Below are 15,017 nucleotides of genomic sequence, written 5' to 3'. Positions count from 1 at the left end.
ACAACTTATTTTGAAAATAAACATTAAAGAAAAGTGCAAAATGTAAAATGAGAGACCAACTATGAAAACACTCTGAGTCCAGAGTTACTAGCAATGACACAATAAGAGTTCTCAAAGTCACAAGTCTTTTTTCCGATCCCTTACGTGTTCTAATTTACTTAAAAGACAATAATCAACTCGAAGGTTGGTTTGGTTGGTGATGGTAGAGTTCACCCAGTACTAAGCCCGATGGCTTGTGAAATTCACACGTAAGGGGGCAAGTTCCTTTCCCTGTGCCGGTTATGGTTTCACAGGAAGATCTGGTACCCTAAAAATCACATAGCTTGGGTGAAGCTGCAGGTGCCCGGAGAGGCTGGCTCAGGAATCAAACCAGGGCCTCCCAGTCAGTAGTCTGACATTCTACCCATGGACTACCACCATCCATTCCAATTATGTTTTTTTGTAATTCACCCTCCCATATGAAAATTGCTACGAAATCCAGTGTTCAAAAAAGATTCAGGACCTAATATACTTATTAATATTAATTTAGATATTAAGAAACCACTGCACTCCACTTAATACCAGAAAATTGTTCTACAATAAAAGAACATCATAAAATAACACATGCAAATTTGAAAGTTTTACGAAAATAACTGAATAATTTGTAACATAGTGTTGAATTATCAGACATTTATGAGTGTTTCCACAATACCAAATAAAGAAAATAAGTCATCCAGATAAAAGAATAAAAAAATGGGCTTTGGAATCATGGAAATTATCAAATAGCGAAAAAAGTCTATTTTTAATAACAATTAGGAGAATAACATTATTTATAAAAGACAAGACTTTCATCAAGGCAATCAGATTATCTTGATTTTATCAACCTTACTGCAGTGTAAAATAATTCTTGTGCTCATATAATACTCAATGGTACAGTAAAAACAATGGCTATGTACTAATTACTCTGCTCTCTAACGCTCTTTTAATTTGGACAATAAAAAATATTACCTAAGGTTTATGAGCTACAGCCATCTAGATCAATGATAACAACTTAAAAATAACAAATAGTTTATAGCTAGTAGACAGTAGCTCAGGGCAATGAAATATATTGACATTACAATGTAAAAATGCAACATATCAATGCAATTTTACATTACAATAAAATAAAAACATTCCTCAAACAAATCTGGAAGTAAGAATGCAATTCATTAATACATGAACTTGAAGTAAACTTTTCATGAGTCACGCTCGAACCACATAATCAGTGAATACAAATTTATACTTATTTTTGCACTTCACAAAAAAAATTACAATTGCCCAGGTTTTTCGTGATCATCTGAACAATAATAAAATTTTAATTTACTGAGGAGTACATGATCATTGGACATTCAAACAGGTAAGCCAATATTCACCAAAGCATGATTAGGCCCACTGAAATTCCAATCAAGACTCAATTTTAATGGCAAGAATATTTTATTAACACTTGGAAAGCAATACGTTTTGATGCAAATACTTAAGTTTTTCTGGTAGCCAGCACACCTGACATATGAGTTGACAAAATGTTGAAATTATAGGATCTTCAAATATTTTATTTGCCTTATACTCAATACATTCAATTAAGCATGACTAATTGACATGAATTAAAAGAAGTAAATTTTCTTAAAGTGCTATGAATTTATAAAGTGAATTTCATTATGTGGATAATCTTATCACTCTCTACATCAATGGCTAATCATTCAATCTAGTAATGTTTTCACTGAATTCTTTCAACGGTATATTTAAAACTAGAAGAAAATTTATATAACTTTCAGGCCAGCTTGCTCTAAAATGGTGCACAACTGATTGCCTTGAGAAATATTTTACTAAGGATCTAAAAATTGAAAAACATGTGAACAAATTAACATTTAAACTTAATCTCATATTGGTCAATTTTAAACTTTGTTATTAAAATATATCAACCTTTCAAACTAAAAACTATCACTATTTGGCGCATATCTGGTGCCTAAATGAAGTGTTTTCGGCAACTGTCGGATAACATATTTTCCTTCAGAATAACATTCTATTTATACCCATCTGCCATTTCCAAAATTTACATTCATTTCAATCTTTGATCCATAATCTTACACAACCATGCCAAAGATCAGCACACTAAAACAGTTGTTGCCAGCCACTGGTTGGACTGCAGGTGCATGACTTGAGATTCCTGCAATTTGCCATGCATGATAACAACATGTATTACGAGAAATTGAATTGGGAACAACCGATGAAAAAGTGGATGGAACTGAATCCTTTCCTAGCCACATACTCCCAGGGGTAAGATTCCACTCAATGCCTTCAATCAAGTGACCTCCCTATGTTGAGCTAACTACCAATTTCTTCTAAAAATTTGTAACAGAGGCCTGTTTTTAAACCAAAAATTCTCTTAAATATCTCTGGATTTTGCCACTTTAATTTAACAGATTGCTTTTTCATAAAAACATTTCTGAATAGCAAGAAATAATGAGCTCTACGGCCGCTCAGTTAAAATAAGAGGGGGGGAAGAAATTCCAACGGCCATAATAATTAGTTGCAACTCTTGTCAGACCAATTGTTGTGTTGGTTGAACAGGTTCTGGTCGAGAGGTTGTGGTTGGCCCCTGACGTGGTTCCCGTTAAACCAACACAACAATTGGTCTGACGAGAGTTGCGACTAATTATTATAGCCATTGGAGTTTCCCCCCCCTCTTATTTCTGAAGAGGAAATTTTTTTGAAAACATAACAAAGTCCTTAGAAAAGCTCCAATAGTAATCATGGGTCTTTCAGCTTTACTCTTAACTTAATATACTCACAAATAACAAACTTCAAATTTAATATAAACTCTATCACTAGGATTTGCATTCAAAGTAATACACAGAGTTGTACATCAGAAGTTACCAAAACTTTAACAAAAAAATGAGTTATTGACATTGCTCCATGGATGCTAAATTATAGAACACACCTCTAATTAAATAGCAATATTTTGATAAACTGCACTAAATCCTTTACATATGCCTCTTAATGTTCTGATGAAGACAACAAATCATCCATTAAATAATGAAACTTTTAACATTTAATAAAAAATATGGACCTGATAAATCTTGCAAGGGAGTGACAATTAACATACATTTGGAAAATCATCATTCAAGAATCCTCAGATTGAGAGCCCATGATGATGCTGATATGAGCTTTTGTAACCAAGCTCTACACATGTAAGTTTTGTTCATGCATTAACAACTTATGGCATTTTAGCAACTTGGTAAGTTGAGTTCATTAAAATAATAATGAAAAAATAATAAATTATGCACAACATTTTTTAATACTTTCAAGATTTACATTAAGTCATTGACTTGTCAGGGATATAATGTGAAAATATGTGTGCTAGGAACGCAATTATGACAAAAAAGGGTTGATCCTCTCATATAGTTTTTCACATGATTCACTTTAATAGTACTTGCTTAGAATATCCCTCAGCTTTTAATAATAGTTGTTCACTAAAATGGTATTTATATTTTTTACAGTATTGCGAAAGTTTCATAATTAATGGACATCTGAAATACTTGCTGTAGTATGAGACATTAGACATAGGTAACGATAAATGAAAATAAGAGGGTACATGACCCCAATTCTAAGATTCACAATCACCAACTCTTCAATCATAGTAGTCCTGCTGAAATATTCCAGGCTAAGATATCTCTCTTATTTTGCATAATTCATTCAGAACGGTATGTGATACACGTTAGGTCAATGGTCTGAAATGACTGCATAAAAATGTCCCTGAGGCCCACGACTCAACAACGATTGGTTTCATCGATGCTTCCTTGCCAACTGTGCCAGGACATTCATTTTCTTTTATTCCTATATCCAAGTAAGTGATAATCGTACTTCCTATGCAACTCACTAATTTTTGCACTTTAGCAAACAAACAGTTTGGCTGCATTAGCAATATAACATGTATGTACCTCCTCATGAGTCTTACGTACTTAAGGCTGTAAATGACTACCATTTTTCCTTTTTATTCTCCAAGAAAATATTTTTTGAATTCATTGCATAAACAAAGGCCATAAAAATTAGAGAGTACTTTCATATTGAGAACTGACAGGAGCTATAATTTTATTGATTTCCAAATGCAACTATAAGTAAAATAATGAAATGACTGAGTAAATATCTACCAATTTAATCCATCATATATGAGTCCCCAGAAAACTGTTACACTATACCTTGAATTTGCAAAGCTTTCCATCATATGTTAACTTTTTATTACTTTGTTGAACTTTCTTTCCTCCCTCCATCTCCCTTCCTCCACAGGATCAACTTTTTGGAACAAAATCACAATGCCCTCCAAGTGAGTGTGCTCATTTTTTTCTTTAGATCTTTAATGAATTTTCAAAAATTTAATTGCATCCACTAGCCCCATTTCAGGACCAAGTACTGCCCAAATATGGGAAACATTCCTGCTTCTCTAACCTATACCATTCAGTTTTTTGATATAACTAAATCTTCCCCCTTCTTAAAACTTTAATTACTTCATCCTTCCCGTGACTTATCTTCACTCCATACCTGCTGCATTTGTACTTCTATATACATAGCAATGAATGAAACTATTTGAGTGAATGCCAAACTAAAACTTGAATCATTCAATGATCTTCCTACCCACCTGCAAATCTATCTCTTCCATTCCTCTCTTAATATTTACTCAGCATTTATAAATAAAGGCAAGTGTGATAACACCATTATATCACCACCATTCCCCACCATTACATTCCAATCTCCTATTTTCAAAATAGAATGTTCCCAATTAATTTCTCTGGTTCAACCTACTTACTGTAACTCTGTGAGTCCCCAAAGATTCCCTATTGGCGGGCACAACTGATAACAACTAAATGTTTTGTAAATATAGCACCTCCAAAATAGCAGTTTACATTAATCTACACAGAATTAACTTTTATTTTGCCTTATTTTCAGTAAAATACCAAGACTGCCCTTTGCTGACTCTTCTGGTATCATTTACTTAGTCACTAATTCTGCACTAACAGCTGCTCTTTATTTATTTCACTTCACATAAATCAAACACTTTTTAGTCTCCTATTCCTATCTATTTTGCAGTTTACTGTCCAGAGTATTGTTTTAACTTTTTCTGTCTCCATTCCAAATAATTTTATTCTCTGCTAATGGTTATGCAGCTGTTGAGTTGTGATGCAAGTATTTTATGTGAAAGCTACCTAACCCCTCTGAATACAGACATTTGTTTTAAAAGGATTAAGCTCTGTGATTTCTAGGATTCATCATTCTATCTTTTACATCTTGAATAACTGTTATTCTTTTTTCGGTACCCTCAACAGCATTTTTAAAGTGATACAATTAATGAAATAGCAATTTCTCTCAGGTAAGATGCCTCTGCAGCAACTTCAATTAGGTTAAGGTGATGAATGGGCTAAATTAACTCTTTCTGCTATTCATCAATTAGGCATAGCTAATGCAATGACCATTCAATTCACCAGAATAGTTCTAATCGAAACCTAAACTTACAAATTCTCCCACCACGTAAAGACTGTAGTCTTCTATGGGAAGCAATATTCCAACACATATTTTCAAACAATCATCCAAACCAGACAAGATAGAATGAGAATAATACAATCCAGTGCTTGTGTCGCTCATCCTGAGGCAACGCTCATTATTCACGTCTATGGGCATGAGCTATTACCGAACGTTTACCCCAAAATATGCACGAAAAACAATATTCTGCTGTATTTGTCTAACCACCAATTTCCAGAAATTGACATTTAAGCATTCAATGCTTACAACAATATAAACATTAAATGTAAAATACACAAGTATTTTTTGTATTTTTTACATGGACAGCTCGGCACATATATGTATTATATGTACATGGCAATAGAATGCACACAACTAGAAACCAACTATTATGGGAAGAATCAAACACAGTCGTACTCTTCGGCAAAAGTGAGACAAGGATATGGTGCGGGAGGTTGATTCTTCCCATAATATTCATACGGCCGAAGTTACCGTTCATTTTATTCATTCAGAAACCAACGATTTTAATAATAATTGCGTTAATGGAGAAAACTGTTAATTGTGATTAGTACAGGAATTAGGCTCTTTTCGGCAAGAATTTATCGTACTAAAAAAGGTTGCCGCAAAGATGTGGACCAATGAAAATACAATTATTTGGGTAATTACCTTTAAAATTCACAAAAACGCAAATGTAAGAAGCACAACACATTTTGGGCCACTTTTACTTCTACCTCCAAGAGCTAATTTCACCAGTACTCGGTATTGTTTGTATTAAACTGACCCTTTCCGCTTTTCAAAAAGAATATGCAGCAGAAATTACCTAAGCGTCTCATTACATTCATATTCGGTGCATACTATACCTTCTCAATGATAAACTGGCTTTCCAATTTCTCACCATGATGCTCTTTGATGATAGTAATTTGTCTGAAAATGGACAAAGAAGCAGGCAAAATTACAGAATTTTTTCACAACATCCCATGGACATAAGTGGATTACTTAACCGCATAATGCCGTGGTACGAAATGTAACGATGCGATTATCACCACTAGTAGCCGAAAATAAAGCCACTTATGCCCATTGGAATGATAAACATAAATTGCGACTACTTACTCGAAGACCAAAGAATTTTAATGTTTTAAAACGCAAAACAACCATAAAGTTAGCCATTGATTACAAAAAATGCACGAGAAACAATGTGAACCAATACTGTACCATTAAAAAAAACCAGTGTACTTGAAAGCAGCGAATCAATAAAACCTGATGCAACCCGTGCTGAGCATATAAAATATGCAACACAGAAGTCTAGATCTAGAAACAGACGATGACGGAATGTTAAAGTTACAATGCTGGAATACAAAATACATAAACTTACCTTCGACACTTGATTCGCGCTTGAGCGTCGACTTCTCGATGTAAACCTCGCCATTCTTATCCTTTGAAGATTTGTCTTTCTTTCGGTCTTTATGATGTTTCTTATGATGCCTGTGTTTCTCTTTAACTTTTTCTGGGGAATGTGATCTACTTCGATGCTTTTTCTTCTTAGAATCTCTTGACTTATGCTTCTTCGATGACCCCATTTCTCAGTCTCAAGACGATCTTCGGCTATAAACAAAACGAAATGGAGTCTTTAAGCAGATGACTAACGAAATTTGATGGTATTCTCTGCGCATTTTGAGCAGAAACGAGCTTGCAGATGAACGCCGCTTTCCGCAGAACAATGCGCAAAGTTTTGTCGAGTAAACAGGGTTAAAAATTGTAGCTGCTTCTGTTTGCGATTTTAGATTGATACTGCTGATTATCGAAAAATAACGTTTGTATATTCGGTAGTAAGAATGAATATTATAATTTTGAAAAACTTATATAAGACCGTGGTTTCGAACAAATGCTTGCTGGGTCATCATTATTTGAATACCTAATAATGGGCGCGAATTTCAACCTGATTTCGTATTTTAGTTGAAATAAGCTGGAGTAAGATAAAAAACATATTTCATAAAATAATGCAGGGCCTGTGAATTCAGTAAAGAATTCTCTAACATCCCAATGAAAAATGTAATGGAAAAAATGTTGCGCCCTTCAAGAATGCCCTAAAAACACCTTTCGGATTAATCGAGTTTCTGATTGTCTTCTCGACTGCGTAACAAAGCGGTGATGTTCCAAAGCTTCGCGGATGGATTTCTTAGGGGATGTCTATGCCTTATCAGTGGAAAAGCAGAGAAAACAACTGAGGAAGATTGTTGATGGATTTTCTCGGTGCGGCCTATTAGTTAACCAAACAAAATTCAAATCTGGTTGGTATCTCCATCCCTACTTGAGGTAGTTTATGGAGGGCACTTTGAGTGAGTACGCCGTCCGTCGGATGGGACGTAAAGCTGCGGACCCCTTGGCGCCTTTCGTAAAGAGTAGGCTAATGCCGACGCCGGGTTTCTCTCCCCCTTTCATCCTTTCCTGCCCATCCCTAATGGCACAAATGACCTTGGCCTTCGGTCGCCTCCCCTAAAATACTAATAATACAACGGTGAGTCAAGCGTTGACGTTTTAGGATAATCTGTCACCGTGTATGTTATCAAGTTATTTGAAGAGGTAGTAAGTGTCATTAACAATTTTCCCTTGCCTAAAACAATGAAAAACCAGAGCCAGTTTTTAGGCATGTTAAATGTTTACCGGCGATTCATCCCCAGCGCTGCCAACCGTCAGGCTCCACATCATAATGCCAAAAGTGTAAGGAAAGGTTAGACTTGGCAAATGGGAATGAGCAGGAAAAAATGAAGCAGGGAGAAAGTAATATGGGGAAGGGAAATCACAATTGATTATATCAGGTTTAAGCTATCACCTTAGTGGTAATCAACTACCGAAGTTAAAAAAATAGTCGTATTTTATCATATGATAAAAGTACTGATGCCGAAATAATTTGGATACATATTATAGGAACCAAGAGAATAACTACCGGCAGGTAATTGAATGAGGGAATTAATTTTGTTGTATTTAGGGGAGATGACCAACAGCTGAGGTCATTTGCGCCATTAGGGATGGGCAGGAAAGGATGAAGGGTGGAGAGAAACTCGGCGTTGGCATTAGCCTACTCTTAACAAAAGTCGCTAAGGGGTCCGCAGCTTAACATCACATCCGATGGATGGCGTACTCACTCAAATTGCCTTCCAATTAGGCAGATTTAGACAAAGGCATTTTTCCAATCATTTGAATTAAAATGTTGTTCCACAAAAATAACTTGTTTGTATATTTGAATGTAATGAAATGTACACAGGTTTTAATGATGAAAACTGCCTGTGAAGGTTTTTAAGTTTTTCCCTTCACTTACAAAGTGGTATACGGCCTGGCAAATGCCAGGCCATATGCCACTCCTGTGCAGAAAATACAATTTTGAAATAAAAAAGAACTTTTCATTTGCCTCTTGTTATGCTTGGTTGATTTTTCCATGCTGGTAAGGGTGAACATGATCTGTTCTTTATCCTTCCTATGGAAACTTCAGCGATATACCTTTCATTATGTCATCTTTACGAATATCATTGCTTTACAAACAGCATTGATCAGTACCTTCTCAATTTTCAAGTGGAAGACTACTCCTGGTAAGCCGATGATGAAAATGTAAAAATTGAAATCATATCCAATGATTCACGTTTTAAAAGCAATATATTAAGATTGATCAAGTATTAAGGCATTGAGAGTAATTTTTGTCATATGCATATTTAATTATTAATCCATGCCATAATGACCTTAAGATTTTGGCATTGAAGAAATGGGAATCATTCCATGTGGTGTTGAGCTATGGGGTCATCCCCCACATGTTAAACAACTTTTGCTACTACAAAAAAGAGCTATTTGCTCTCTTTGCTAATATAACACCACATGCTTCCTGCAAACCTTTTTTATTAGGCATGGAATCATGACTGTATTTAGTTTATATATTTTTAAGGCTCTGATTTATGTGAAAGTTAATCTAGAAACTTACCAATTAAGATTTAACATCCATAACTCCTCCACAAGAGGTTAATGAAATCTAATTACTTCTTATTGTAAATTATCATCAACTTACAACATATTTCATAATATGAACTTAGGACTGCATAACTATCTGCCTACTCAGTTGAAATCAGACTGTATCCAGAATTTCAAGAATAGGCTATATACCTGGTTACTTGCTCACCCACTTCAATCATTGGATGAATTCTTTAGGGACACTCTTCATGACATTAAAGAACTTATGTTTATATATTAAATAATATTTATGTTGACAAAATTTAATATGGTTGTACCATTCTTTTAAATGATTAAAATATTATTATTATTAGTACACTTGTTGCATACTCAGATGTTAAGGTTTGTCTAAAAAGATTTTTTTTAATGGTACACACAATAGATAAGAAGACAAAAATAATGCAATTAATCCTTTTCTAACTGAAAAGAAGAATGCGATGAAGGATTCTCATTATTGAGTTTCACCGCATCGTTGTTTGATTCTGACAACAGTTTCACCGAAGTTGTATTTGGCAAAATTGTTGTCAGAATCAAACAACGATGCAGTGAAACCCGATAATGCAGAATTCTCCAAACCACCACTGGGAAAACCTACGCAGCCAGAAGAATGCGATATTTAAGCTAAATATATTTTACTTACAATATTTAATATTCAGACATTCAAATTTTATTACTGAACCTCAATTGTACCTCTAGATTGGTCAAATAATTTTTAATGCATATATTAAGTGAATAAGAGCTGAGGTGCATCAGCTAATTGCTGTCAAGCTCTTGCGGTATAGTTGCAATCATATTTAGGAAGAATAATGTGGTTGACCTGAGAGAAAACTATGATTATCTGGTTGAAATTCTTACTTGGTCATTAGTGATTCCAGGGCATACCACTTATAAGTGATCTATCATTGCATCCCTGGTCTTTTTGTCAATATGTGTTATGAGAAATACATAAATCATTTAAATTCCATATATTGGTCAATCCTATTCATTTACAAGTTTTTTGTTGGGAAGCCATGCAACATAATCTTTATGAGAACATTGCATTTATCTTATCATAAACTAATGAGGTAATTTAAAAGGGGTAAATAAAGAAAATTAAAGTACAAATATACCCATGGATATGTGTTTGATCGATACTGATATGAATATTTAATTTTTGACACAACTGGCATTAAACCTTTGTTTGGAGGCTCACTTGCATAATGTTACCAATAAAAAGGAGCAAAAAGCATGAATTTATTAAAGAAAAATGCAGGAATAATAATTAAACCTTTGTGCTTAAGACCTGATTCACAATTTTTCCTAAAATTTGCATTGCTTTTGATGTTTTACTATCATTAACTTTTAGCATTACAGCTAATGCTGTGGTCAATTCAAATTTTGGGTAAAGATTAATTTGAATGCCTAAAGATAAAAAGACCATTTACCAACTTACAAAAATAACTACATTGATACTATCTACCAATGGTGTTTTTTTTTAATTCATTCTCCTATTAATGCAAATTCCCTGGCAGATTGTTGTAGCCACATCCTAATCCAATTTATTTACCTAAATATTTGCCAAGTATGAAATATGCAAACGCTTTCATACTTGGCATAATAGTCTGCATAATATGGAATCGGTTGATGTAACTCATAGAGAGTTGGTAAGAAAACATTTTATTGACTTGTTAAGCACTTCCAGCAAGAACTCTTCCATAAACTTCTCTGAGTCTAGAATTTTCCCTCTGCTGATCAGCAGAAAGAGTTTTCTCTCAGTTGCAGTCTTGAATCAGCAGAATCTTAGAGACGAAAACGTTTTCTCTTTTCTTCCAGAGAGAAAAGTTACAGACTTGGGCCCCTGATCACCTTTGTTCTAACCTATCTAATCCTTTTCCCAACCCATTAAGCCTCACAGTTTCACAGCCATTAAATTGGTCTGCATTTGGGTTGATGGGTGAGGACTATCCTGACTGGCTCTATTCATTAACCGTCTCTCCTGAAAAGTTTATACTCATTACTTTTTTAGCAAGTTTAATGGATAAATAATTTGGAGTCTTTTTCCAGCACGGAAATGATTTGAGGAAATATTATTATTCTCTTCTTTGGTCAGGTAACATAATAGTGATGGTGTGATCATTCTATTCCATTGAAACACTTCTCTAAATTCAGCCATCACCTTCCCTATGATAGAAACTTGATTCTGTAACTACAACCCCCATCACACCATACATACGACAATTAACTCATATGGAAGAAACATTGAGAGGTTGATGGACTCTTCTCTTCTCCGGCTTCTTAAGAAACTTCTATTCATTAGCACACTTGTAAGGGTGTTGAAAAAAAATGCTTCACAAAATCTCCAGCTGAGTGACTTATCTAAGTTAGCATTTGGGACAGAAAATCTAAGCAATCGCTTTTTTTAAAATTACAACTTAAATATTAGTAATTTTCCCATGTAGGGAGATGAGTATTTCTTTTTCCTGCCAATATAATCAGAAATTAATCACTTTATCTGGGCTTTCATCATACACAGAGCAAATTATGCCAAAGAGTAGTTTTCTGGAAATCACCACAAATCTTAATCTTATCAATTGTACATAAAAGAGATGATATGGATTACTTTTCCTTTAATAATATTTCATTGTGCAGGTGTTTTATATAGGCAAATAAAATTATGACTTTTAATGCGAAATTTGATGAAGAAAGTTATAACTATATCTTTATCTACTAAGGCAGCTGCATGTTGACAATAATAGAGCTTCAATTCTTAGAGGGGAAAAATGATGCATGATTGATGATTATCCCTTTTATTTTTTGGCATGAATAGAAGTATAAATTAAAAGATAAAAGTATACAAATGTATCTCATAAGTTTAAACCTAAGGCTATCTATATAGGTCACCTGATTATTTCCAATTTTAGTATTTCCAACAGATTTTCCAAAGGAGCGTAGGGTATTTTAATAAAAGCATAAAGTATATAAAATAGTGCTTTAATAAAATTGTACATAAAGTAGCATAGGCATCTTAATCATTTGAATTTAGTTTTGCATTTGATCCTTGCATTTTTGCCAACAGTAATAATCATATTTCACATTAATATTCATGGTAGCATTCAAAAAGCAGTTTGTTTAACAGCCTAAGAAACAAGTTTCAACTCTTTAGGCAAAAACCATTCACAACATTCTTTTCCATTGGTCATTTCCATATTTATTTATATCAAACAACATTTTACTTACCACTCAGGAAAAGTTTTTAGGAGCTGGTCATTTTTAAATTAAATGATTCACACACAAAACAAATTCTTTCTCATAATCTCTATTACAGATGAAGCAGCACTTGAGTGTTAACAGGGTACCATGTTCAAAATGTGGAACTCACTGAAAAAATTGAAAATATTTTAAATAAAGCTGAACATATATAAAAGACCAGAAAATATTTCATTTGAAAATGATAATGTATGCCTTGTATATTAAATTATTTTGTTGGATTTGCCAAGTTTAGTTTATTCCAACGTTGAAGTATAACTACCTTGAAAATAGCATTAAAGAAATACAGTGCATAAATGATTTTTATGATAATAGAGCACCATCATTTCTTACTGTCAGTCATTGTTTGCATGGAGTGAGGAATTTTACAAGATAACACTAATGTCAACTTCACTTAATATTCTGTGAATTGAAAACTAATTTCATATTTAACTGACTAAATTAAGTTAGACTCATCAAAATCACTGTATTTATACTGTATAAATACAGTAATATTACTGTCTTTTACTGGATAAATTTATGATACATACTAATGACTTATTAAATCTGTTATTATTGACCTCATTTGGGTAAATTAACATTTTTTATTTTTAGGAATGAATAGTTTAAAAATAAAAATGCTAATAGAAGTCACTCCCAGCTGATGTACAAAATTTAAATCTGATTTATGAGCGAATAAAATCACATTACAGAAAAGGTCTCCTGAATAAGTGATTGGAGTAAAAATTGTCCACACTTTGTAGCAATGAATTTCACAAGAAGACGTTTTTATAGATAAAAGCTTGATAACGTTTTACATTTTTTGTTGTGTTGCAATATTTATGAATGCTCTCAATTACCTCATACCAATAATTAAATATTTTATTTCGGTTGAAAGAAAAATCTAGATTTATGAAGCATGAAACAAGTTACAATTTTGGTGTTGATGTATTTTATGCTCTGATCTCACGCAAAAATGTAATGATTTGATTTCTATTTTAATTAATATCAATTATATATGATTAGATCTTGACAATGTGATTATTTTTGCCATGAAAAATGGAAGCAATACTGATTATTTTCTTTTCATATCAGGAGACATTTCAGGCTTGACTCTAGCTGGTGAAAAACAACTTGGTTAGCACAAAATAGATATAATGCCCTGTTAGGATAGTAACTGCTGTCAAAAGTATACTTTTTAGTATGTTTCATATGATTATCTGCACATATCATTAATGTGAAGGAAATTATCGAGTCATGCTTCTCAAATAATGTGTATGTACATACATTATCTCAACATGACTATTCACATCATTGACCTCCTCTGGTTAAATTAAAAAATTGTCAACATTTTTCATGGGATAACTAATTTACCAGCAAATTAGATTGGCAATGTAACATTTTTGAAATAAGTTAATATGAAAGCAGTCAATGAATTCTTTCTGAATGTACCAAATAAAATGATACCTACCTCTTTTTGATAAGTGTTTAATTAAGAATTACTTGATATAAAATTAAATACTGCTAAAGTAGTGATATAGAAGTATTAATAAATGAGTTTGAGAAATAATGGATGCATGATTTTAATGAATTTGCTGATCTTATTTTATGAAAATTTCCATGTGAATCTTCTCCTGTTATATCAAGGAAATCCTTTCGTTTATGTAATTTTAAATATGAACTTTGAGATTTCAGAAAAAATAATTATTAATATAACTCCTTGCACTGACATCCTAGGGTGTTTAATTGGTATAACTTTCTTTTTGCTCATATAATAGCAAAATTCTCATCCCAAAAGTATATTTAGTTCTCTCCTTCATTCAAAACATGTATGCTAAAGTTAAAGAGTGTGATGAAATAGATGTAGCTCTTTTCTCTCTTCTTTTACATTTAGCCTCAGGTATTAGTCCAAATTAATGATTCCTCTAGAATTTCTGACATCCTAACCAAAAATGTGAGCATTCTCCTAGGAATACCCTTTCTCACCTGGTGTTACATAGTATGGGAAGCTGATTTCTTTAAAAGGTCAATTCTTTATATGGAAGTGATGCCAATAGGGTTTTTCAGGCACTTTTTGCAAGTAACTTTCCAGTTACAGATGATCAAGTTTCTCCATGTGACATTTATACCTTTCCTGTAGAAAATTTAAAGCAATGTAAAAAACTTCATATGTGCTATATGTATTCATTTCTATCTTAGCTTGTAGTAGTGTAGCTATGGCCCATTCACCCTGTCACTGACACCTAATATAGAATCAATTTGAGTTGAGT

The 15,017-nt window shown here is 33.2% G+C and overlaps 1 protein-coding gene across 1 annotated transcript in view; it reads right to left on the bottom strand.

Annotated features, from left to right (window-relative positions):
- The window catches only part of LOC139699871 (U4/U6.U5 tri-snRNP-associated protein 1), a 33,437-nt gene extending 26,282 nt beyond the window's left edge, over positions 1-7,155 (bottom strand). The window contains exon 1 of the mRNA XM_071598298.1: positions 6,902-7,155. Within this exon, the coding sequence (XP_071454399.1) occupies positions 6,902-7,106 (205 nt within the window). The 5' untranslated portion in view covers positions 7,107-7,155. The remainder of the gene's footprint in view (positions 1-6,901) is intronic.
- Between the last annotated feature and the right edge of the window lie 7,862 nt (positions 7,156-15,017).

The sequence above is a fragment of the Hetaerina americana genome, unplaced genomic scaffold (genome assembly GCF_022747635.1).
Source record: "Hetaerina americana unplaced genomic scaffold, ioHetAmer1.1.p SCAF_96, whole genome shotgun sequence".
NCBI lineage: Eukaryota > Metazoa > Arthropoda > Insecta > Odonata > Calopterygidae > Hetaerina > Hetaerina americana.
This window is presented reverse-complemented; position numbering and strand designations above follow the sequence as displayed.